Here is a 24,741-nt window from a genome sequence, read left to right as displayed (position 1 = left end):
CCGCTCTGAGCTCTGCACCACCAAAGAGGAGTCAATGGAGGGGCAATACCCATGCTGGTCCCCGTCCACGCAGCACTGCCGCAGGGTCTGCCCACGGGCTGCTGACACGCCAACTGGTGCCGAGAAAATGCCCCGCTTTCCCTGACAGCCTTTGTCCTGCCAGAATCATCTGAGACCAGACGTTTGCTGCAGAAGGGCTTTCAGGTTAGGCCTGACCTCTGGGGCCACCCCAACACCCGTCCTTGCCGTCCACAGCATCGCCCTGGTCTAAGGTGCGCAAGAGCCGCTGGCACGTGGCGCTCGGCGTGTGCTTCGACCTTGCTCGGCGTGTGCCTGCAAACCCCCTTGCACCCCCTGCACCCGGTGCCTGGGGTACATCCCAGCGGGGACAAACTGAACAGGAGGGAAAGGCAGCATCAGAGAAGATGAAACTCAGAAAAACTACCTTTATAAATGCAGTTCTCTGTGAGAAGAGTTTTGCAGACAGAGGCCTCGGAGTTTTCGTCCCTCTGGGTATCAATTTGTAAGGGTGAAGCTGGCGTTAGTGTAGCTTTTACAGGCATTTGTAAGTCACTCCAGGAACTGTATTATATTGAACAATCTTTCTTTTAATTTAAAAGATTTTTTCAGAGCAAGGTCATAGATAGAAAGGTGAAACAGATGTTTCCAAAGGCAATTCCTGTCCAGACCCCTACTCCTATTTCTTGAAATTGCTGCAATTATCATACCAAGAAGTGTTTCATATGTCAGGGACAAACCACGGGGCCTGAGCCAGCCAACATTTATTAGCAGCTGACAAAGTCTAGCACCGGGAAGAAAAAATTACCTGTATATTACAATAAACTTCATTAGTTCAAGCCACAGTGGAAACTGCTGCTTAGGAAACTGCTGATGTAGTTTTCGGTGCACATGCAAGCCATAATAAGAAGAAAGATAAAAAGCATTATACTAACAGGAACGCCCCTGCTCCTGCGGGAAATGCCTCCCCCTGCACAAAAAGCTCCCGTGGAGAGGAGACCCCGCGCCGCGGCACAGCACCGGCGGCCCCGGTCCCCCCGAGGCACCCGCGGGCGCAGGACGGGGCCGTCGCCCTCTGCGGCACGGCTGCTGCTGCTCCGGCGCGGACGCAGGGACCGGGCAGCGCTCCAGGGGAGGGGGCTTGGGGGGAGACGCGGGAGGCTCCCTGGTACACCCGCGGAACCACGGATAGAGGAGGGCCTCCCCACACGGCTTGTACGGCAACAACATCTTCCGACAAAGTCCCTCACAGGAAGCCCTTGAGCAGCTAAGGTTAGAAACCTGCCAAGAGACAAGAAAGAATTAAAGTAATAATGGAACTGCAGTACTTAAATATTGATATCAGAGGAAACAAAGCCAACAGAATGATTCTCAAATCGGTTTAGTGTCACGGAACTCCAAATCACAAGTTATTATGTGGGAAAGTCATCTTCCAGGAAACAGAACGAACGCTCCCATGGCTAAAAGCAGCAACCGTCGCACAAACCAACGCGCTGCTCCTTGCACGCCAGACTGGATTAGCTGTGTAAACCGGCAACCTCCTTGCTAGCCAGGCCACTTTATAACAGCCCTTAAGAACATTTTCTGCATTCTCCTTCAGAAGCAGACGGATGCCGAGGCAAAAGCCCTTCAGCGCGACACGGGACGACTTTTGGCGGCACGGCCCCGGTAACGCGGCGCGCGGTGGCACGGCGCCTGGCGGGGCCCTCCGCAGGGCACGAGGTCCTGCCGTTCGGCAGCTGCCCGCGGGCATCGCCCCGCGGCCGCCGGAGCCCTGGCGATGGAAACCCGGGGGTGCTGCCGTGCCCTGCCAGCGACCCCGCAGGGGCGCGCTCCTGGCCGTGGGCCTTTCAGGTTTGTTGGGTTCACAATCCCTTCGCATTTTCCAGTGGAAACACAGGCATTTCACAGAGAACACTTATGAGCTTGCTTTCTCAGTCACCTTTTGAGGGACTTCAGAAGAAAACATCATCATCTGTGGAATAAAAGCTGAAAACCACTGAATTCCCCAAAAACACACTTTTGTGCTCCCCCATTACACACTTCAACACTGAACGTTGCCAATACAGCCCCATTCTCCCCAACTCCCTCGTGCTAGGGCCATTCCCCCAACTACATAATCCATCTAATCCAATACATACTTAACTTACACTGAGTTATTGTTGAATTTAAAAGAATCTTCACTAAACTGAAATCCACACATGGATTTAACTCAAGAAAGTAGCACAGGCTCTTTGGTTTGTCTTTATGCCTGAAGATACGCTCGGGAGAGCGGCACGCACCTACACAAGCGGCTCCAAACCCCCATGCACTCGCACCCTCCCCTGCCAGGGAAGAGACCCAAATTCTAAAATTATCTGCTCAAAATGAGCATTTTCTCAGCCCACTTTGTATCAGCAGCCACTGAGCAATTCACAGCAGATCTAAGATTAGCTAATGAAGCGCAGTGACTCATCAGCTAAGCCTCCGCGCCGCTGGGAAAATTCAATTTTTCTTTAGCAACAGGGCTTCAGTTGTGGAAATTATAAATACGGTTTGGAGAGGCTACAGTAACATGAGGATTCTCATTTAAAACTCATTGATACAGATATTTGTGTCTATGATGTCTTTTTACTAACTGCGTCACTGATCACTTGCAATAGCGCAGGATCGTGTCCGGGACTTTCCGTGGCAAAGCCACGGTGCCAAGCGGGAGAGGGTCCGGCCGAGCAGGAGCACGCAGTGACAGCACACCAACCAGCAAAGCCTGATTTCAAACCGCTCATTAGCTCACACCCATAAGCAAATTAAAACCATGCTGGATCATTACAGGTTTCTGCAAACGACGTTGCTGAGCAAAATGATGGGGTGGAGGAAAGTCATAAACAGAATCAAAGCAGAAAGGATCCCCACCCCCGCATCGGTAATAAGACACAAAACAAGACCAAATTTCAGTCCTGGAGTAGATGCGTGCTCCAGACCCAGGTCCCATGTGTTCGCACAGGGCCACAGGGCTGGGACCCCCGCCAGCCCCAGCCGCCCATGGGGCTGCCCGGCCCCTCCGCTCTCCTCCCCATGAGCCCCTGCTGCTGTCGAGCCCAAGCTCCTCCACCACACCAGAACCACCTTCACCGTCCTGCAGCCGTTAACACGTGGGCTGGGTGACCTGGCGTTACCGTCCCCGTGCCGGGTTTGCCCACAACCACCGGGCCCCACCCCAGCTGTCACCCGCGGTGGGGACCGCGCACACCACGTCCCTCGGTGTGCCGGTCACGGCTGCTGCACGCCCCGCGCCCCGGGACCAGCTCCCCCGAGGACGCACCAGCACCTCCCTGTTCGTTACCCCCCGCCTCGCGGGGCCAGGCTGTGTACAGCTCCTTAAAACGCTTTGCTCCCGCCTCCACCAAACGGGCAGCACCAGCGTGCGGGAAAGATGCTGTATGTCAGGGGATCTGGCCCCAGATCATTTCCCCGCTCGAGGCCGGGCGATGGGAAACCCGCTTCCCGCAGCCCAGCACGGGGGGATCATCGATGCGGGGCTGAGCCCCGAGCAGCAGCCCCAGCCCCCAGCATGGCAGGGCCCCACGCCTCCTCCAAAACTGCCCCCCCTGCACCCCTCAGGGCCAGCGCTTCACCCTCACACACCTTTAGTGTAACACCACCAACACAGAGGATTTTCCATGAAGAAAATCAACCCTGCCTTTTCCTCCCCCCGAGCCCGTCGGAGGGGGTTCGCTCCATATTCAGTTCAGCTGCACTGAAGATTTTTTATTTCAACTATATTCTGTTTCAAGCCACATTAGACTTTGGTTATCAAAGCCAAATGCTTCAGGTTTTGGCGTCTAATGGAAAACAGCTTACAATTTATGTGTTTTTCCTGAGAAATTAGTTTTAAAAACAACTTGCCCAACTTTGTGTTTTATAATATGCACTTTAAAAAAAAGAAAAAATTGAGTTTAGGGGAAAGAAAATATTTTCCATACAAGACAGACGTTTGATTGGATTAAAGCAAGCTTCCCATCTAATTAGGGTTGCCGGCGCACCGCCGGAGAGCCGGGCGCCCGTGTGCAGCTCTCCGTGACGCCCGTCAGCTCGGGTGACCCCCACTGCCTGCGCTCAGGCTGGTCCCTCGCGCGCAAACCGGAGCGCAGGGCAGGCGCGCCCCAGCAGAGCTTGGCTTTCCCTGCCTGGCCCGGCGGAGTGGGGAGGACACTCGGGAAGCGTCCGAATAGAGAACGGAGCACAGAAAAGCACGAAACTGGAAGAGAGACAAAAGGATAAGCTTTAGGAAAACATTACAGATGATATTTAGACAGAAGCGGGTGCTGCGATGTTTTGCCACCGCCATCCCAGGCTAGTCCTCCTTACCCCTGCTATCGCCAGCACTGGCGCGAGCGCTCGGCAGGGGTTTGTGTTCGTAAGGGGCTGCAGCGAGCAGGGCAGGACCTGCAGAGCAAGGGTCCCGAGGGGAGTCTGGGCTGGGAAGGCAGCCCTGCCGCCCAGCGACACCCCCGCGCACCCGGGAAAAGCGGAGGGCTCGGTGGCGCTGCCGCCGCCAGCCGGCACGGCACAGCCTTCCCCGCTGCCCAGCGCAGGCGAAAGCTGTTCTGCTGGAGGTGCTGCCGGGGCAGCCGCGCTGGTGGCCCTGCTAGACCTTATATGCACGGAATAGGTGGTACGCTAACTATAAGCCACAATAAAGCAACTGGTAAAAATCTCATCTATGCCTTAGGAACCCTGATGGAATCAAAACCATGCGGGTTTTTTATTCTGCAAGTCACTCGTAGCACAGAACAAAAGGTTATTTAAATAGCGCGTCATTAAGTGCCACGATTCCAACACGAGCTCGGCAAAATATCCTTCCCCCTTGGTAACCCCAGCCTACAAGGGACCCTGCCCTCGGGGCAGCATGCTGTGCACCACTGCCGCTCCCGAGCACGGCCCGGCCACCTCCGCCCACCCCGGTGCTCCTCGCAGGACGCCGGGCGCGGGGGCAGCCGCCGCAGGGCGCCAGCCCCCGCCGTACAGCTGTACCACCAGAGGGGTTAGGGCGGCCCAAGGTAACGAAGCACACCAGCCAGGCGGAGGCTGCGGCTCCCCGCTCGCCCTCTCCCGGAGCCGCCCAGCCCCGCGGGAAACCACCACTTTCTCAACTGTCGCTGGGTTCCCAAGTGGGCGTCGTAGGGCTGTCACCAGCCCTCACCAACAGCTCTTCTGAGTCAGCCGACAGCTCACGGAGCAACACAAGCCATTGTGGCCACCTACACAGTTAGTTCCTGTTAATAAATTTAGTAAGTCAGACAAGACAGGATACAAAAATTTGGTAAGAAAACCTGCTTTTGAACAGAAATAACCAGACTCACCCTCCAGTTGCAGAAACCACTATTTCCCCTTGGGAGGGTCCGTGTGCCACCGGGCAGCGCCCGCCGGGGCGGGGGGAGCCTGGGTACAGCGGGGCGCTGAGGGGCTTTCGGGGCTGAAAGCTTGAGGCCAAGTAAAAGGAATGTGGATTATGCACAGAAAAGTTATCTACAGAGTCAGAATATTAGCACAGTGACTTACTACAAAAAAATACTGATCAGTTTAGTATTGGTTTGAGTAATGTCAGAATAAAATACTGACACCCCCCCAACTGAAAACCACACTCGGATTCTGCAGGGCTTGCATTTAGGAAATCAGCTGAAGCACAGCTGTAGGCTTCGGGAGGAAACCTCCAAAACCACAGTGCGGAGCAAGGGAGACTATAATAAGCCTTTAGTGTAGCAAGAATTGGAATGGACTGAAAAAGGCCCACCGTTTCCTGAAACCATGCACGAGTTTTAAAAGCATAAGGAGGGAAATCTTAAAAACTGAACAAAAAGTGAATTTCACAGCACACAGGAATCTGCTAGCACTGTTCAATGGGCAGCACAGAACCTACTACAGAGAATACTAAAGACCACAATTCCTGAACGTTGCCGCTTAGGTTTTAACCCAACAGAGCGTTTTCTCTGGGAGTAAAAGCCTAAAGTAACTTCTAATGTAGAAGTAACTTTAGAAACGTCTACGTTAGCTTTTTACAATCAGTTAAGAAATGACACATCACTGTGCTCTCAGTTTATGCTTTTGCAAAATTATCTGCATAATGGCTGAGGCAAAAAAAAAGGCAATTTGCTACAAGATTTTTGCTTTAAGCCTTGCCGAAACCGAAGAATCATCTTTCCACTGAGGTGAAGTAAGCCAGCTTCTTCAGCTCCCATACGCAGATCCAAAGTTGTGCTTTTTGGCGGGATACTGCTTAAGGCAGGTGTTTAAACCCACCTCTGGCACCGAGCCACTGATTCAGAGAAGGACCCCAGTGTCCAATCCACTCACATGCCTCCTGAGCACCGACTTCTCTGTTATCGTGTTTTTACTGAAACTCTGCAGCCCTTCTTAGTAAAGTGGCAAAAATCCGGTGACTCACCTGCAGTGTTTAAATTCCACTCGTCTGCTTCACTCTTTAAGCCGGCGTTAACAGACAGGCGCGTGTCAGACCGCCTGGCGTCACAAGGGAGGAAGACAAAAAAGCAGTCCCAGCACACACAACCTTCCAGTCCTTGGAGGGTCCTTCCCCAGCCCTCCCGGCAGAAAACGGCAGCAAACCAGTTCTTCTAACCTTCCGAGCGCTCTCACAGGACCTGGCAAGGGCGTAACACGGACATTTTTCCCTTCGCCTCTGCATTGGCAAGGAGTCTCAGGCAGTTAAAGGCCATTGTTTGCTTTCTGAAGGGCCCAGGAATGTCACACACCCAGGTGTAAGGACAGCAGAAGCTGCGCCCTTGGTGACAGGGGACTCGCAGGACACAGCAACCCGCAGGGAAGGCGGGAAGGTTTCTCGCAGGGATACCAGGTACTCCTCCATCAGCACTGAGGAGCAGAACTGCTGCTCTGAGGGCACCAGATGACAGCGATTATCACGGCAGAAGCAGAAGGCAGACGGGTTTCGACTGCAGTTAAACATCTGGCAGGGGTTTTACTGCAAAGCCAAATTATCACGGGATAACTCTCGAACATCCCCTCTTAAACCTCCGTCCTGGGGACCACATCCAGCGTTAGAGGACGGACGCTGGACTCGAGCTTACCTTCTCAATCTGTTTCATGTCCCAAGCCTACAGAAAATCAGTAGCCCCAAGCATGAGGTATCGTAATTCCCTCTCACACCCAGCAGAGACTTGAACGCCTGGTCTTAAGGATGTTTCTGCTTGTTCACGGGACTTGAGTGACATCTGCTAGCCTTCTCAGGAAAGCAGCCAGGACTCACCTGTTGTTCTTGGCATCTCCTTCAGCCATGGAGCAGCCTTTCCACGCGCAGGCAGGAACAGCCCTTCACTAAAGATGGAAGTAGACAAGCGCCTTTCCTGAGAGCGTGGGGGACTGGGGGCTCGGTTATTTTTGTTTTGCCTTTTTTTTTTTTATTATTTTTTAAATGAACAGAAGGCTGCTTGTAACTCCCTTCAGCTCACTGCTGTAACGCTACAGCCAAAAAGCTTGGCAACCCTTTTTGGCAGGGATTTTGTACAATGAAGAACTGTGCGAGCAGAAAACACAAAAACTACCTCACATAGCCATCAGCTAACCCCAGGCCTAGCTCGAGATGTTAAAAAAAAAAAAAAAAAGGAAACCCACAAAGAAACTCCTGAAGACGGACAGAGAGGGGCTAAGAAAGGTAGAACTGTTTTCTCCATGAGTGGCAGTACTCACTGCACAGGAGCATCTTTGCCAGCCAAGCAGTCTGCTTTGGAGATGGGCAAAGCGGATGCCCAGGTAAACAGCTGCTTCACAAAGGCTTTACACAAGGTCCAGGAACACATTCCTTCGCTACATACTGCTGTCCTTCTTACACTTATTTTTGGAAAACAGGAAGCTTATTGATTTGTTTGCAGAGGTGGCCAAAATCGGTCTTGGGAGACAGATGTCCTATTTCAGCATTGCATTTTAGTCTGCCTGTTTTATACCACAGTCTTCCAACTGTTTTAAGGGAAACATATTTGACTCATTGTATGCTCTGACCGAGACTCAGCAGGAGGGTTTTTTTTGTGTTGAACTCTTCTTGTTAAATTTTGTTGTTGTTAAACAGAAAAGGGAAGCTCTGACCTCTTTTGCTGACATGCAAAAGACCACAATATGAACCAGCATGAACCAGGAAAACACGAGCTTGTGTGTTTTCCGATTCGCTCGTTCTTCTAACGCGACAGTAGTTCATCACAGTGTTTGCTGCAACAGATTAAGAACAAACAGGAAGCGGAATCTGTGCGATGATCCTGACCCTGTAGCTCGAAGGCAACCTTCCACATGCAGGCAACATTGTACCTAGCAGGGTCAACTCTGAACTGTTTTCTCCAGCATCAGAAGCCACAGATTACCACAAATGAATGTTTCTAGACTGAGGGAATCCAAGGGAAAGCTAGACTAACGCAAAACCAAAAAAATTAACCGATACAGCTTCAAACACTTGTCCACAGGTCACTTCAGTTTGTAAACCATTTGTACTCCAAATGTGGTACAAAAGCTATAGGCTGTTTGTTTTCTGGTTTTTTTTTAAAGACTGCTAATCATTTCTGGCCATGTGTAAGGACAAAGATCCTTTCTATCCAACAACATGATTTCAAGGGGCCTTAAATTACACTCGTTGACTAGGAGCGAACACAAAAATGAGTTCAAAACGTTAATTCACTCTCCGGTCGGAGCCATTAGGCTAACCACCCACCTCTTCGCACGCAGCATGAGCAAGCCAAGGCTGTGCCGCCCGCTGCTTCAGGTGACTTCAGAAAGCGCACGTTTAGGACACAAACCCATCCAAGTTACGAGATGACTGTACTTGTTCACGTACCTGAAAACATTGACTCCCAGCTCTGCAGTAAACAACATGAAAAAGCTTTAACACAGGCAATGACAGCCACAGAGTTGTGTGTTGCACATTTTCCAAGTTTTAATAGACACAAAAGTGAGTCCATTGTACTTAAGACACTACAATGATTCCATTCTATTGCATGTCCTGCTCCAATTACATTTCTCAGAGTACAGTATTGAGTAGAAGTTTGGTAGCTTTAAAATTAACAAGTGTGTGAAATCTGTAAGTAAAATAAGCAGCAGCAATATTTTGGGGGATTTTATCAAGAATAGCTAACTTTTAAGTAATAAATACATTCCAAGTTGTGGTTTTTGCTGTTCTCCTAGTTCATTGCTGTATGACTTGTCAAATTCTCATTCTAGGGTAAAATATCCTTAAGACTTTCCTGCCAGCCTCACACCAGGAGAGCCACCTAACTCCAAGTCCCGGTGCCTGTCACCTGTCCCAGATGAAAAGCAGTGCAATCTGACAAGGAAACTCGTCCTCCTGCCATGCGCACGGCAACCTCCAGATTCTCCTGGGGGGCATGTCAGGTTGTTTACAGACTTCGTGACCCTCTAGGAGAACAGCTGTGCTCTTATCTTCTGTTACCTTGAAGAAAGTGAAAGAGGGAGAGGTTACTGCAGGCAGCACGGAACGGACCGGCATTAGCGGCGAGGCATATGCGCCGGGTTTCCTCTAAATATAGCCAGGAATTCTCCGGCTCCCAGCTGGCCCGGCAGGCAAGAACAGCAGCAGCTACAGCTTTGGAAGAAACTCGCCAAGTTAACAAACCCAAAGTAAGAGTGGAATTTTCTCCAAGACAGACACGATGTGAGTTTCAGTGACGACAATAAAACTTCAGTCTCTGCCTTAAAGACTTTTAAGTCCCCGTGCAGGGTGGGTTACTGCAGGTTAATCTGCCACGAGCCCCTAGCGCCACATGAAGAACATCTGCCTCCACTTTTCCAACACCATCTATAAAATAGGATTATTTTCCCCTTGAGAGCAAGACATACGGAAGGTTTTCTGAGTACCTACAACTGCTCAAGACATCGACCGCTGCCGCAGTGCCCCAGCCGTGCGTTAACGAAGTGGCAGAGCAGCCACGCCACCTTCGCACTCTGCCTCCAGAGGTACAAGACACCGGCCCCCCCACCCTCTTCCCACCGCGGACTGCTGCTCGTTTCAGGCCGCAGAAGCGTGTGCCGTGGCAGCACTGCGGAGCCCCTGGGACGGCCAGCGTCTCTTGCAGGACCCCGCGCCGCTCCCCTCCCACACAGCCGTCGAAGACGGCGGCATCCGACCGCACCAGACCGCGGCTGACCAGCCTTCAGGCAGGAAGAGCATGCAAGATGCTCGTTCTGAATTCAGAAGTGCAAAACCACGCACTCCACAGACACCAAAAGGAAAGGAAGCCACCCACGCCTGATGTGTTACGCTGCTGTCATCTGGCCTTCTCGCCAGATACCAGCCACTAAGACTAAGGGCAGATGACAGGCTTGAAAAGATACCTCTGCTGGAGAGGGATGCGAGAGAAGTCCTCAGGTGCACCCCTGCATGCCAGAGGTACTTGCATGGCCCTGTAAGTCACGTTATGGAGTGGAAACCTTGAAAGGGTTCAAAGGAAGGATCCATTTGTCTTCAAGATCAAGTGAAGAAACCCGAAGACCCGTGAAACAACTCAGTGACGAACTCAGAAATAAATGAAAAAATGGCACGGAGAACTACACTTACACTTTTCAGCTGCAAAAGCATCACTGCACCACACTTCAAATGCAATTCAGCTCGAGCTAGTTCAAAAGCCTGACCAGCCCGAACACATGTCCGTGCCAAATCAGCTAACGCGGCCGAGTCAGAACCACAGGACACACAGACTCAAACCCGTGTTCCTGACAAACAGGATTAATGCTATGAAGCAAAAGATCAAAGACCTTTAAAAACCCCTCACAGCTGAGGTTTGTGACTTACAAGAACAGAGCACAATAAACCAAGAATGCCAACACCAAACACAGGAAGATGGTCATGTTTTCAACGCTGCTGAAAATGCAGCAGCACCTCTTCTGTGGGCACAGAACCAAAAGCAACACTGATTTACCCGGACTCAGCATCCAGAATGATCTTCAGTATCGCCCATACAATTGAGGCTTCAAAGAGCTGATTCAATACACCATGAACATCTGCCCTAAAACCTACATTCCAGAGAAGGACTGCAATCAGGTTTCACAAACTCCATCAGTAATTAGCAGAATCTTCCCACTCCTAAGAAACTGGGATGTCTCGCAACAAGGCTCTATTACCTGTAGCCAACAGAGTATAAATTTATATTTAATCTTGCAGTAGAATCTATTCATTTGCCTTCTGATGAATGGCCAGATTTTCAAGAGCACACAACAAATTCACTTGCAGGTTTATTATCTTACATCTACCAAAGCCTTAGTGAGGTCCATGGGCTTGGCAGAATATCCCTCATGGCTTTTGCAAAAAGATGACCCCTTAGAGACAGATTACAGATTGGGAATATTTGGTCTAAAGAGGAAAAAAATGCACTACTTTGATGAGGAGGTAACAGCAAGCCCTCAGGCTGGATTTATGCTTTGTGATTTTCACACTTGGAGGAAGGAAGCATCACAACAGAAGCACGATGCCAAACAACCTCCCAGGGAAGGCTTTCGCCTGTGCAAGGGCAGACGCTGCCCCTTTGCAAGGAGGGGGATGAGGCCGAACCACAGCCGCACACTGAGACTCCCTGGGGACTAGCCAGGGGTTCTGTCCTCTGGGAGCAGAAACTTGGTGCTACCGGCAAAATGGCAAACTTCTAAAACAGCTGATGATCTACGCCTCAAAATGCCCAAATCTCACCATCCTGCTCAGCTCTGTGTGCCTGCGGACGGACGGGCGCCTGTCCCTGGCCTGGAAACACAGAGCTCCGCAGTCCAGGCACGGCACGGGGGCAGAGGCTGCCTCCCACGAGAGCTCAGGTGTCTGTTTTAAACAGCCCTGAGCAGACCCAGGAGTTCTCAACATGTGTTCAAGAGCAACACAGCGACAGGCACTCATGTGCTCTCACTTCATCGCTGGAAAACTTCAGAGATTTCTGTTAAAAAAAATATCTTCAAGGTGGAGCAGCAGCTTAAGCACTACATTCTGGACATTGCTGTAGCCTTGATACACGTATGAGTAATGAATATGTAAAGGACCGACTGACTCAGGACAACGGCATGATCTAGCAGCCTGTGTGCTAAGCTGTATGTCAAAAGGAAAGCCAAGAAAACTCTCCTGAAGCCAAGTGCTGATTCATAACACAAAAAAAAGAAGATTTGGACCAAATAAAGCCGTTCACAAATTCAGATTTAACAGCCGTGGCAGAGTGCAGAAAGATGATTTATCTTCTGCAATTACCGCACCCCGAGTGCGTTGATGCGTGGGGGCCCTGCTCACACCAGCTCTGTGCGCAGCCCCGCTCGGGGGACTTGCACCCTGACCCTTCGGGTGAGACGAGCGCAGGACATCCCTAACTGCCCCGCTGCGGCACAGGGAGGACCCCGGGCCCCGCGACACTTGCCTTCGTGAGTACCAGGTGCAGCACTGAAGGGGCTGCATTTTCAAGAGCACATAACAAATTCACTTGCAGGTTTACTATCTTACATCTTACGCCCGGGGCTGCCCCGCCACCACCAGCACTCACAGACTAGCTCCAGGTGAAGAGCAAGAGGCATGCATGCGTGCCGGAGCTGGAGCCGAGACCCACCTCCTTCAGACGGTCACCTCTGTAAAGCCCTGGAGTGCTGCAGCACTGAAACCCTCTCCCGTTGCAGCCCTGCAGGCAGCACAAGCCCCGGTTACCCTGCGCGTCCTGGCAGGTTGCAAAGCGACGGCAGCAAGAAGCCTGCTCATTTTCTCGGAACAAGCAGCTTATTTTCAGAAATATTTTCTAATCATAACTCAGTTAACAGCAGGCTGTAATTGAGCATCACCAAACTAGTCTTCCTCCAGACATCTCCCCTTGGAGGAAGGGCAGCAAGGAGGAAGGGCGGGAAGGCCGCCCTGGCTCAAGCTCAGGAGTATCAAGCGATTGTGTCTTCCTGCAACACTGAGGAGGTGGGACGGGGACCAGGGGACCCAGAGCACCTCTGACAGGCAGCCGACTGGCTCCTGCAGGGCTTCGTTTCTAAAGTCAGTATCTGCTTAACAGCCTGAGTCGCCAGTGGAAGGCGAGGGGAAGGGCAGAGCGGCTGCTGCTGGCAGTGGTCCGGGAAAGTCCTTTCTTCCCATGCTTTCCTCCTGTGGGAGGAGGGCTGGGGCAGGTGGGGGTTACTGGATGGCAGCTGGGACCCCATCCCTGACCCGCTGGATGGGGTTTTGGAACTGTCTCCAAGTCCCAAGGCGTCAGGATCCAGCTGACTTGAACAGGCTGGCAGTTATGTTCCCCAATACTAAACTCTATCATCTGAGCATCTCTATGAAAAATCCTGTATCGGGTTCAGAGGCTTTCTGCTTTTAGAAAGGGTTGCTTTCTGCATGAAAAAAAGGCTCAAGTTATTGACTTGAATCAAAATAGAGCAAGTCATCATTCGTAAGGGAAATTAAACTAGTGATCTTGCTACAACTCATTTCTTCAACTGCAGAGAGCACACAGGAAATATGCGTTACAAAGAAAACAAGTCTGTCTGATCCTACAATAGCAAGAATCTAACACAGATTAAACAGGAACTGGTACGTCAGAGAAATTAATCAACTTAATGAAAAAAAAAAGCCTTCATTAAAAAAAAATGCCCTGCTCCTCCCTTCCAGAGAGACACGCATACCTAGTGACCAAGAGATGATTATGCGACTAATGCAGGGCAGCTGACAGAGTTCATATGGGAAAGGCTCAGGCACGAGATGCTGGAGAGCATTTGTGACCCCCTTGCTATGGTGAGAAGAGTCACGTTCGCTTGTACAGGCAGAGGGGCCACACGCAGACCTCTGCTCCGCGCCACATCAGTCGGGATGAGAGCACAACCAGCCTTCTGCCCACAGGCAGCGGGGCTAGACCGGTGGCCTCGGGACGGGCGGCAGACACAGCCCTCGCCCTCACGTGCCAGATGGACGTCGCTGCCTGTGCACGTGGCAGGATCCCGCACCGCTCCCGCTCCGGGGCAGGGACGGCACCAGAAGTGAGAGAGCACTTTCCAGCTGACTGAAGAGCTGGAGATTTGGGGTGCAGGGACTGTAGGCATGAAGAGCACAAGTACTGCAGAAGTTGAGGTATTAAGCCCCATCTCTGTCATTGCCAGACACGAGAAGCCTGTTTCTAAGGTACATAATCTCACGATGTGCAAGTGTTCATAAACTACTTAACGCAAAGCCCATATATTCTGTAAAGGTACATACAGAGTGCCAAACAGATGCATCAAGAAGATTTTAAAAAAATAAAGGCAGCACCAGCTCATCCTCATCTAGTTTGCAGGATACAGGCAAGCAGCTTCCGTAAGTCTTTTATTAGGCAGAAGTTGCAGTTTGTCACTCAGCCCACACACTCCCATTCACCTTGATCCCGGTGTCAGCGATGTGTACTTATGGAAAAAATAAAACATGTATCAAGGCTGAAGAACAACAGTTTGCAAGTTTTTCAACATTTAAGAGTCTTCCCATCGATTTTTGGGTTCAAAGTCTGACTTTCACACCTGAGCATTAAAATGGGAAATATCTGTGTCACCCCATTGAGTGACCAGACCTCATGAGCCAAGCGGCTCCACGTACCATTAACAATGCACAGCTACTGCACTGAGATCTTGTTCGCTCCTCTCCTTCAGAGTAACGAGCACCCTCCTCTACACAGAGATTTCCCCAAGTTTCCAAAAATCCCCTAATTCCTTCTTGGCCCAAAGCAGCCTTTCTGCATGTGCAACTTGGACTTGGAGGTGCTCAGCACTCTGCAAGTATCTGCCTAACCACAACAGAAGTAGGATGAACTTTTGAGCCTTACCTAGAGAGGCAAGCAGACTCCCTTAGTAAGGGCTTTACCCCTCCAGCTGACCAGCGCTGCTCACTCCAAACTACACGTCGGCCAGCCCCTCTGCCTGAGGTCCCACCTGCCAAACTCGCTGTGCGCGGTGTGAAAAGGGGAACTGTAGCTGCACTTTTAGACATCTCCATTTGAGCTGACAAATGAAATTACTAAATAAATGCAATTCAGGAAAAGCTACAGAAATTTAATTTTTACATTATTTGTAAAACTTTTCAAAGCAGCAAGTTTCCAGGCTCTTTGTCCAGACAGCTCTCCTCACCATGTGGAAGTGGCCACCTCTCCCGCCCTGGAAAGCAGTGCTGCAGAAAGGGTTGCCTTGCAGAGCCTGGCCCCCTGCACGCTCCCGAGAGACCCCCGGCACAGACCCTGCCCCTGCACAGATCCACCAGCACTGAGTGCACAGCAGGCTAGTGACACCGCAGAGGGACACCTACCCCCTCTGCTCCCCGCAGGCAGGCTCGGCTAGCACAAAGAGCAGATGCCCAAAGCTTCGGACGGGGCTTGGAGACCCTCAGTCCAGGGAGCAGCTTTGTGTTCTTCCAAGGGAGTTGCTAAGCCCTTCGGTTGATACAAATCTCCTTCGGCAGCTGAAGTTACAGCTCACGTAAGCAGATCGCATTCTTGGGCATCTGCACAGCTCGTGTGCAGTTAGAAATAGCACAATGTATGGCCTGCTGGCATTTCAAAAAAAATACGCCTGGGAGCAGAGCGCAGAGGAGAAGAGGGGCAAGAGAGAGCACAAACAGGGAAAAGCAGGACGGGTGTCTCCAGCTGCAGCCACAGTGATCGCAAGCCAAATGCGCAAGTGCTTTCAGGAACAGGAAAATCAGCAGGATGCCACCAGACGTGCAGCTCCAGACATCCAGCGCTGGGTCACACAAGTATGCAATCAGTCTATTTTAGACTTGCTCTCCTACTTTGTATTAGTATGCAGAGACGCTGACTCCAAGCTGTTTGGAGGAAGACTGAGAAACAGTAATTAAGTTGGATGCTTGGTTTTAGTTGACTGAACCATCTAGAAACCAGGCCAAGAAAAATCTCAAGCATTCATCTCCTGGGCTGAAATATTTCACACGACCAGGCAGGTGTTTTTAAAAAAAAGTAGCTATCACAGCAATCGCCACCACAACTTTATATAAAATTATATAACCTTCTTTGTGCCACTGGTAGAGCAGAAGAGAAGAGGTAAAAAGAAAAAGAGGAGTGATTTATGTTGCTTCATAAACTGCTGGCAAGAGGTACTGGCTACATGCACATACAGAGCCCTGAACATCTTTGAAGGTGAAGTCATAACCCAATGTTCCAAATTTTATGTTGGAGCTTACTATATATAGCAAGTATGCAATAAGCTTTGATTTTGCTGTACATAGTAGCAGTGTACTTTTTGTGATGAATGGCTAAATGTACTGATACTGAGGGTCTATTAAGCTAATAGCAGTAAAATTAAAAGCTTCAAAAGCCAGTATTTTCAATTTTAATGGTTCCACAGCTTGGGGGTAGAGGGGATGAAGAGAGGGAAGAAGAATAAAGGATTTTCCAGGCTGAAAAAGCAAATGAATATACATCCTGTAAACTTGTTTCACGCAGAGATGCATATGAAAGCCTACAAGCAGTTTTTGTAACTTTTACTGCATGAAAGGGCTGTGGGCAGGGAGGGGAGATCAGTCAGGAGGAGCCATTCAGGAGGGTCACAGTGCAGAACAAGAGACCCAGCCTCGCGGTGCTGCAGGACATGCTCAGCCTGCCGAGGGCCCCGTACCTGCGTGGACTAACACTCTCACGATGCAGCGGGCGCTCCTTGAAAACCCCGATCCCACCACGATGTGCTCCCTGCAGCCCTAGGAAACACAGGTCTCCTTCCCTCCTGGGCCCCAGCTCGTGGCAGAGCCGGAGCTGCAGCCCCATCCGCTGCGTGTCCCCGACACCACGTGTGTGACACCGGCCTGAAGTGTCTGTCCCTGCCCTGCGCAGGGGTAGCCCTCCAGACCAGGAGCGTGCTCAGCACGCTGCATCGCACACCCATCGACTGCGTCTCTCTGGTGGCCGAATGCAACGCCCTGGGTATGCCAGCAAACCTCTGTTGTACCACCAGAAATAAGCTGGGGTGCTCATCACTGTGGAAGATGTTTGGCTTGAGGAACTTGAAGCTTACGCAGCTGCATGTTGAAATACGACATTTTCATGGATGTGAACAGAAAGCAAAATGCAAAAGCACAAGAGATTTTCTTGTTCCGAAGAAAAAAAGCCAAGGCTGGAGTGCCAAAGCCCGCAGGTCCAGCTCTCGGAGCAGGTCCCACACACAGACCTACAGCCCCTGCTGAGAAACACATGCTCAGCATGCCACAGGCGACACTCCAGCTCTCAGAAGACTTTCTGAATGTCTGAAACAGCTCTGGAGGCAAGAGTCCTGCAGTCAAAACGGGCGACGTGTGACGAGCGTCCCACCAGGCCTGCAGCACAGCCTCACAGGCGGTTACATGGGGAAGAGAGGCGGGATGCCGCCAGAATGAGGGGGAAGCAAAGCCACCTCTATCAGGACGGACCAGCAGGACGGCTGCCCCTCACGCATCGGGAACGCAGCTGTGCGGGCGGCCACCGCCGCAGCCACCGCTTCCCACCGGGAGCTCGGTACCGCCCCGGGCAAACGGCTCGAGACGTCCGTCGCTGGTGACGGTATCCTGACTCCCTGCACATAAGGCTCAGCTTCTCCCAGCCTCCTCCCGGCACGCGTGGCCGTGTGCCTGGCTGTGCCCCTTGCCCCTGCGGCCACGTCTCTGCAGCACCAGCACCCCCTGACCCCTCCTCAGCACGCCGCCTGGCCAGCTCTCGGCCACGGGCGGGAGGGGAGGGGAGCGGGCAGCCGCAGCCGCCCCCAGGAGCGGCAAACCCAACCGCACAACCCCAGCTAGCGTCGCCTGACGTAGCCGGGTGAGGAGGAAGCGGTGCTGTGAAGCGCAGGCCTTGCCAAGAGCACCTGGGCCACAGCCCTGCTCCGATTCCCAGCCCACGGACGGGACAGTGTCGCTGGCAGTGGGGGGGTCTGGCATACCGGTGGGTCAGGCTCCGCGGGGAAGTAACGCTGCCCATTATCCCGGCACTACCAGAGCCCTGGGCCTGGCCACAGCCGCCTTCCCCTGGCAACAGAGACTGTGGCAGTCGTAAAAGCACGATGAGCAGAGGTGAGCCTGTATCTGGTGCTTTAGAACCAGGTAAGACTAACTCACCCAGCGCCCAGCTGCAGCGCAGACATCTCTGCAGCACGGGCAGCGTGCGCAGCGGCTCCCCGTATGTGACGCGAGTAGAAGCTACAAAGCGGCATGAGATGATGCTGAGCGGGCGTTTTTCTCCTGGCACTACTCTACACCAAGTGTCTTACAAATTTTACTTCTATGGCTCGCTAGTCTGCCTGTTGTTTTTACAGAAACCTTGTTTTACTAGTCAGTTAATGACAGGGTTTTAATAAAGTATTTTCTCTGCAAAAAAAGTATAAGGACAGAGTCATAAACCATGAACTGCTCACAGCAGTTTTTCCAACCCAAATCAAGTTTTTTAAAAAACTGCAATTGCTTCCAGTTTTATATGCATTCAGAAATTACCTGAATTATTTGTTCATTTTTTCTAGTGATTACCCTCCACGCTTTGCAGAACGGCATCACATGCCGGACGACAGAAAGTTGCACAACAAAAAATGTCAACAGTCACAAACTTCTGCCGTGCCCAGGATTTGCACAAGCAGCGTTACCAAAGTGCTGCTGCTGAAGGTACCTCCCGGACTCTTGTTCTTGTTCTGTGCTAACGATATCAAGCCCTCGTGCAGCTGCCGGTGAAGCCACAGCACAATGGCCGGTACAGCTGCAATGTGCAATATTACCAGTCAGATGCCTGCTCTTAGAAACTGCTGTTACAGACAGAGGCTGAAGTGGCTTGAAAAGGCCTCAAAGCTTTCAGATATTTAGCTGTAGCTCAAATGTCATTGTGGTCCTAGGACCAGGAACTCCAAGCCTTAGTGAAAACTTAAGTTACACCCTTCAGGAAAGAATAGTCAATCAGCAGCTGATGGAAACATTTCATTTACACCGTAGGAAAATTCAAGGAAAGCATTTCAACTCAATCCTCCTGAATGGAGAGAATTAGATGCAGGGCAAGACTCTGAAATAATGAACTGTTTTGTAAGTTATGCACCAAAACACTCGACGTGCTGGTCTGATAAGGAATCTAAGTATATGTGACACGTGGAACATAGGAAGTTTTGTTCCCCTTTTCTAGTTTTGAGCAACTGCAGTTGCTTATCCAGCTATTATACCATCTCCAGATACGCAGACTGGGCTGGCAGCTCACCTTACGCATGCAAGGCAGAAAAATCACCTGTGGAAAGGCAGCTGAAGGAGGCCAATGAAACTGCAATACATGTTAAATCTATCTATATACCCATACATACATGGAGAGCTTTGGCTGAAGAGTACAGAGGGAAGGAAAGGTCTGGCCTAATCCGCCTAATACAGGCCATCCCATCATCTTTTTATCATTCTCAACATTTTCTTCTTTCCCCCAGTTTACAGACCTGTTCCACCGCTTCTGCTCTGTAACTATAGCTCAGGCCTGCACCATGTCTGCAATAACCCAGGTCTCCTCTGGAGCAGATGCTTCTTTTTCTTCTTGAGGCCCTGCCCTACAGTCTTTCACCCCTCATTTCATGGCTGGGTCTTACTGTTCCACCACATCTGCAGTGGTCCTACTGTAAGAACAGGCAGCATTTTCCTTAGGCTAACATGTGATTGGGCAACGACATCCAATTTTGACTTCAAGTCTGGACCTCAAGCTCCTCTTGGCCACTCGCTTTCCTACCCCACATGGCCTGACTGGCATGGCCAGTCTGACTGACCCGAAGCATTAGGTGCTTCTTCACCCTGCCCCTTCTCCTCCCCAGAAGCCACCAGATGTGGCGTACCAGCCCACCCAGAGCTCACAACAGCAGAGGTAGCTGTCAGTAACGGTGGCGACATCCGTCCTGCTAGAGCTGTCCCAAACTGCACACACGAACACAGTGAAGACAGTTCAGAAGGATGAAGCTTTGCTGCTCCTTTAAATAGAGCACTGTTCATACAGGAGCGATGGTTTTTGACCATGATTCTTTCACTGGCAAGGACAGCGTATTCTGGGCATCGGGTTTATTTATACTCCAGATCTAGCTAATAGGAATTTGGGTCCAATCCAAATGCTCTTGATATAATAAAGTCTTCAGCCAGAGTTAAGCAGCGTTTGAAGGGGCAAGATCAAAGATGAAGCTTAAATGCTGCTGCTACAGTTATACATTTTTACTTGCTTGAGCGTCCAGTCATCCAGACACCTTGAGCACACAGGATGAATATGTCCCTCTGATTATTTACTCCAGCCAGACTAGCTGGGACAGAATAACAACTCGCGCAAATCAAGTCCTTCATTACACTGAAGCCAGTGGTGAAGTCCCACGACAAAAAAAAAAAACCCAACCAGCTTTTTCCCCCCCTCAGGACTTGCATGAGCACTGACTGTCATAGTCCCACTGCATTAAAATAGCTTAGGCAGAGAACAGAGTCTGCAGCAAGAGTGGTAGCAGCTTGCGTACACACAGTCCTTCTAGCACAAGAAAAGAGCAGAAAAATTTAGGGGATAACACAGTGAACCACAGTGTATAAAGCAAGACCTTTGACAAGAAGACTCTTCCTAATGATTAGTTATGGTTTTCAGGCAAAAAGTAAATCCCTCCCCTTGTTTAACAGTACCACAGATGAGGTCTTGTCTAGGTAGTGACGACTGGAAGGTCATGAAACAATTCTAGATCTTATTCAGTTTCTGGAATTTTCCCAAGGATTTCACCGAGGGTTTGGACTGTTTGGTGAGGGAGTCCCATCCCCCTCCATGCTTGCAACCAGTAAAAGCAAAATGCGGAGGCATTACAGAGAATCAGCTTCCATGTTTATGTTCCCACCTTATATCCTCAAAGCGGTTGCAGGTGAGGCCCAGAAGAATTTAATTTGATGATACAGGGCATTCCCCTGCATCGCACCAGCATTTCAGACACAAGCCAAACGCCAAGCGCTGTGAGAAACGTTGAGCTACTGTTCCCCAGCTAAAGACAGGTTTTGGTACTATCATTCTGAAGAGCCATAAAGAAAGTACCTTTGTAAGAGATCAACACCAGAGAGGTCAGAGAAACTGCAGGGGAGCAAAGGGCCTCCCAGGGCCCTTAACCGTTATGGGTAGCTGCTGAGCATCAGTACCTAGATACCATAAATATAATCTCAATACCAAGAAGAGTTTTAGTTGTTTGAACCAAGAGATAATTCAAAGAAACTTAGTGTTTAGGAGCTATTAGTCCTGCAGCCACACAGGATTAGTTTTGATGCAAATGAAGCATCCTCAATACTCGCCACATCCTAGCGGTAAGCAGCACTAATACATGACTACAATTTTACTAGTTCTTTGAGCAAACGATGCTTCCTTCCTCCCGATGCCAACTGCTTTGCACTCCCCTCTGAGAGCAAGGGCTCCAATTCCCACGGTCCCCTCAGAAGTTGGAACTAAAGGCTCTTATCACCTCTGAAATTACCGCCAACAGCTAACAGCCAGGCATTTAAGTTTAACAATTGTCCGCCTCATTTTTTAAGGAAAAACAAATGCAAATAAACAGTGGAATGTAGGTTAAAAAACACAAGGAGGATTTTCATGGGAAACATGAGTCCAGCAAGCACTCACCTGATACTAGAGGCAAAGTTATGTCTCAAACTGTGTTAAGAGATCTCTGATTTCCGGAGTCAGATGCTCTACTGCCTTTGCAGCTTCTGTGATAGCTTTCCGATACATCCCTTTCTTCTTGCGATTAAATCTCAGTTTGAAAAATTCAGAGAAAGGAGAGAGTTTTGAAACAGATAAGAATGAAGTCGTTGGAGAACCAAACCACGATACTTTAGCTTCTCGCCATGAAGGCTCCCCGTTTTCCTTCTGGCTAAGGTTTATGTCAAGAACACGTGCTGGCCACCATGGAAAACCATGAATTTTACCCCAAACAATATCCCCCACTGAAACAGTTCTTCCATCTTCTGTGACACATTTAGACACACTTTGGGTATGCAGTCTAACTGTTAGCGGTGGCACAATTTTACGCTCATCTTTTGAAGATGAAGAGACGGATGCATCATCACCAGGCAAAAAGTCACACATTTCTGGTGATGTTACTTCTGAACTAGAAGACTTGGATTCATCTAGACTGTCATTACTACACACCGATAAGCTAGAAGAATCTGCTTTTCTTTTACGATAATTCATAAGGAAAGCCAAGTTATCATGTCCATCTTTACCTTGGGGAAATCTTTTAAAGTCCTCATCTTCACCTGAACTCCCTGAAGATATCTCAGCTAAACTTCTGTCTGCAGATTCATCGTTGTAAAATGCGCCTGCATTGGACTCCCTGCTGTTCTGAAGGACGTTTATTTCGTCAATAAGTTCTGCCTTATAAATTGAAACACTCTGACCATCATTTATGCGATGGGGCTTCAGCCGTATCTTTGGGGGTGGGACATCCGCACTGGAATGCACGGGCCTCGTGAGCTTCAGTTTTGGAATGGAAGCAAGCTGGCTGCCTGCTGACTTGTCCATTAAACATTTGGTTTCTCGACACCGTTCAGAGTCTCTGGTCTCCTCTTGGTCCTCCCCTCCGTTCTGCAATATTCGCTCTGGACAAAACGGTTTGACCGAGCCATGAACCCGGGAAGGGATTTTTACAACTTCGCCTTTCCCTTGTGGAGTACTGTAGGATATTTTTATAACTGGCGTTCGATGCACTAGTTCCCCAGAAAATTTCTCGTCCTCTCTCTTTTCTCTTTTGTTCCGTTTCTCCGTATAGTCAGAGTCACTGTGCTTTTTCTGCTCTTTGTCCTGAATGCTCAGCTTCCTCCTTGTTTTAGCGTTCTGCCTAGCTGTGTTTGCATCCTCAGGGTTCAGAGTGTTTTTACACTTCTCACAGAGCACCTGTCTTGGCCGCAGCCTGATAGTGCTCATGATAAGCCTTCCCGGGTCTCTATTCCGTGACAAACGCCTCCTCGTCCTCTTTATAGTCCGTGGTGGTGGCTGAGGAACCCACTGGTTGTATGTGTGCCGCAGCCACAGCGGACGAGGAAAGGGAGCTCCCTCGAAGTATGGGGGGTAAGGAGGAAGGCTGCCAGGCGGCGGGGGAGGCAGGAGCGGGGGTACTTGCTCGTCACCATTTCCTTTGGGAGGCTTCTCACCAGCGGGCTGCGGCTCCATCTCGCCCTGCACAGCATCTCCACCGCCAGCAGCTCCATTAGCACATGCGTCAGCAGGAGGGTCCTCATGCTTCGGAAAGGAGGATGGGATACAGAACAGTCCGGATCTAAAAGGGGATGAGAAAGACAGGGAGGGAAAAAGACAAAGAATCAGGATGTTTGAAAGGTGCTTCTCTGGGAAGACTGCGCATAACAAACATGCTAGTTTCTTTAAAAAACAAAAAAAGCAAAACCAAAACCCAAACCCCCACAACTTCCACATACTAAGAACGCTACATTTTTCCCTTGACTTTTAAGACAAGGCAGCCAATTCTGCCACCAAAAAAAAAAAGCATTTCAAAATTTAGGAAAGATGTACTACTCTTCTGCAAGAAAAGGCACGGAGATCAAAATCTCTATTTTCATGAACTCTTTGCACAAAGTTTTGCTCTAAGAAGTTTAAGTTTTATCACGCAAAGCCGTTTATTTTATCAGCAGGCCAGTAAAGCCCTGAGGAGGGCTGTGATAGAGATTACGCAAGCCTTCCGGGAGGTATTCAACTTTCTTCACACTGTATACTTGCACAGCTGATTCTTCAGCTTCTCCTTCAAAATCTGAACAACCTGACTTGGATGGATAACTTGTACTTTCAAGGCACAGGCCCACTGGTCACAGCTCTGCTCCTCTGCCCCTGGTCTTTCCATATATGACTTTGTTAAGATAAGGAAACACTACTACTTCAGAATAGCAAGATTAAGAATGATGATGTACTATTGTTCGATGCCAAGCCCCACTGCAGGCTACCACAGCCTGGATACAATATCTTGCACAGATATTGGCAAAAGCAAATCCTCCGAAACACTGAAACGCACAACTGAGACTCGTGTCTCCGGGTTTCTGCACCAGAATTTATGCCCTTGGCCTGACATTAGAAATATTATGCTAACACAGCACTTGGACAAATATTTGCCTTGAAACATGGACTCAGAATGGGCTATGCTTGCTGTCTTGGCTTTCCAGACATAATTCTGTAGAGAGTACACCATCAGTGAAGTGTTTCAGCCTTGTTAATAAAAAGAAAATGCTGTATGGGTGGGCCACGAAGAAGCCATAAAGAGATGGAGAACAGTTACAGACCAAACACTAGTTTTAGTTTAGGATGCTACATTCCCCATTGCCCTCCTTGCTAGCCATCATTTTTCTTCCAACCGCTAGCAAGGGAGGAGTTTCTTGGTGGTGTTACAGAGACGATGACTTCGGCAACCATTATGCAGAAGGGCACCAGAGAGAAGGCAAAGGCATCCACTCAGTCACACATCCCCTTATCAAGAGAAGCACAAAGTCAATGCCGCAGGTTTGCCGATGGAGAGGAGCCTCCTCTCTCCACCCGGGCTCCCGGCACCCTCCCCAGCTCTGCCTGCAGGCCACATCGCTTTGCTGGGGGAAGGACCCTAAAAACGCCACTTCCCCTCACCAGGCACAGGCGAGGAGGTGCCTCCATCCCAGGAGCACCAGCAGAAAGCAGTGTTACCAAGGGTCACCACCGTCCCAGATTAGAGACAAAAAGAGCAGAGCTTTTTAAGCAGCTCACAGGAGAATGAGGAACATGGATCCCATTT

The 24,741-nt window shown here is 50.2% G+C and overlaps 1 protein-coding gene across 4 annotated transcripts in view; it reads right to left on the bottom strand.

Annotated features, from left to right (window-relative positions):
- Positions 1-24,741, bottom strand: part of PWWP2B (PWWP domain containing 2B) — a 106,531-nt gene that overhangs the window by 75,186 nt on the left and 6,604 nt on the right. For 3 of the 4 annotated variants that reach the window (XR_010375028.1, XM_064464436.1, XM_064464435.1), the window contains exon 2: positions 21,597-23,250. Coding sequence is in view for 3 of the 4 variants with exons in the window: in XM_064464436.1 (XP_064320506.1) it covers positions 21,615-23,250 (1,636 nt within the window). In the remaining variant the exon portion in view is untranslated. Of the gene's footprint in view, positions 1-8,922; positions 9,461-21,596; positions 23,251-24,741 lie in introns of those variants that run through there. The other variant, XM_064464434.1, reaches the window with a different exon arrangement.

The sequence above is a fragment of the Phalacrocorax carbo genome, chromosome 12 (assembly GCF_963921805.1).
Source record: "Phalacrocorax carbo chromosome 12, bPhaCar2.1, whole genome shotgun sequence".
Taxonomy (NCBI): Eukaryota; Metazoa; Chordata; class Aves; order Suliformes; family Phalacrocoracidae; genus Phalacrocorax; species Phalacrocorax carbo.
The sequence above is the reverse complement of the archived record's forward strand: the minus strand, read 5'-3'. Positions and strand labels throughout refer to the sequence as shown.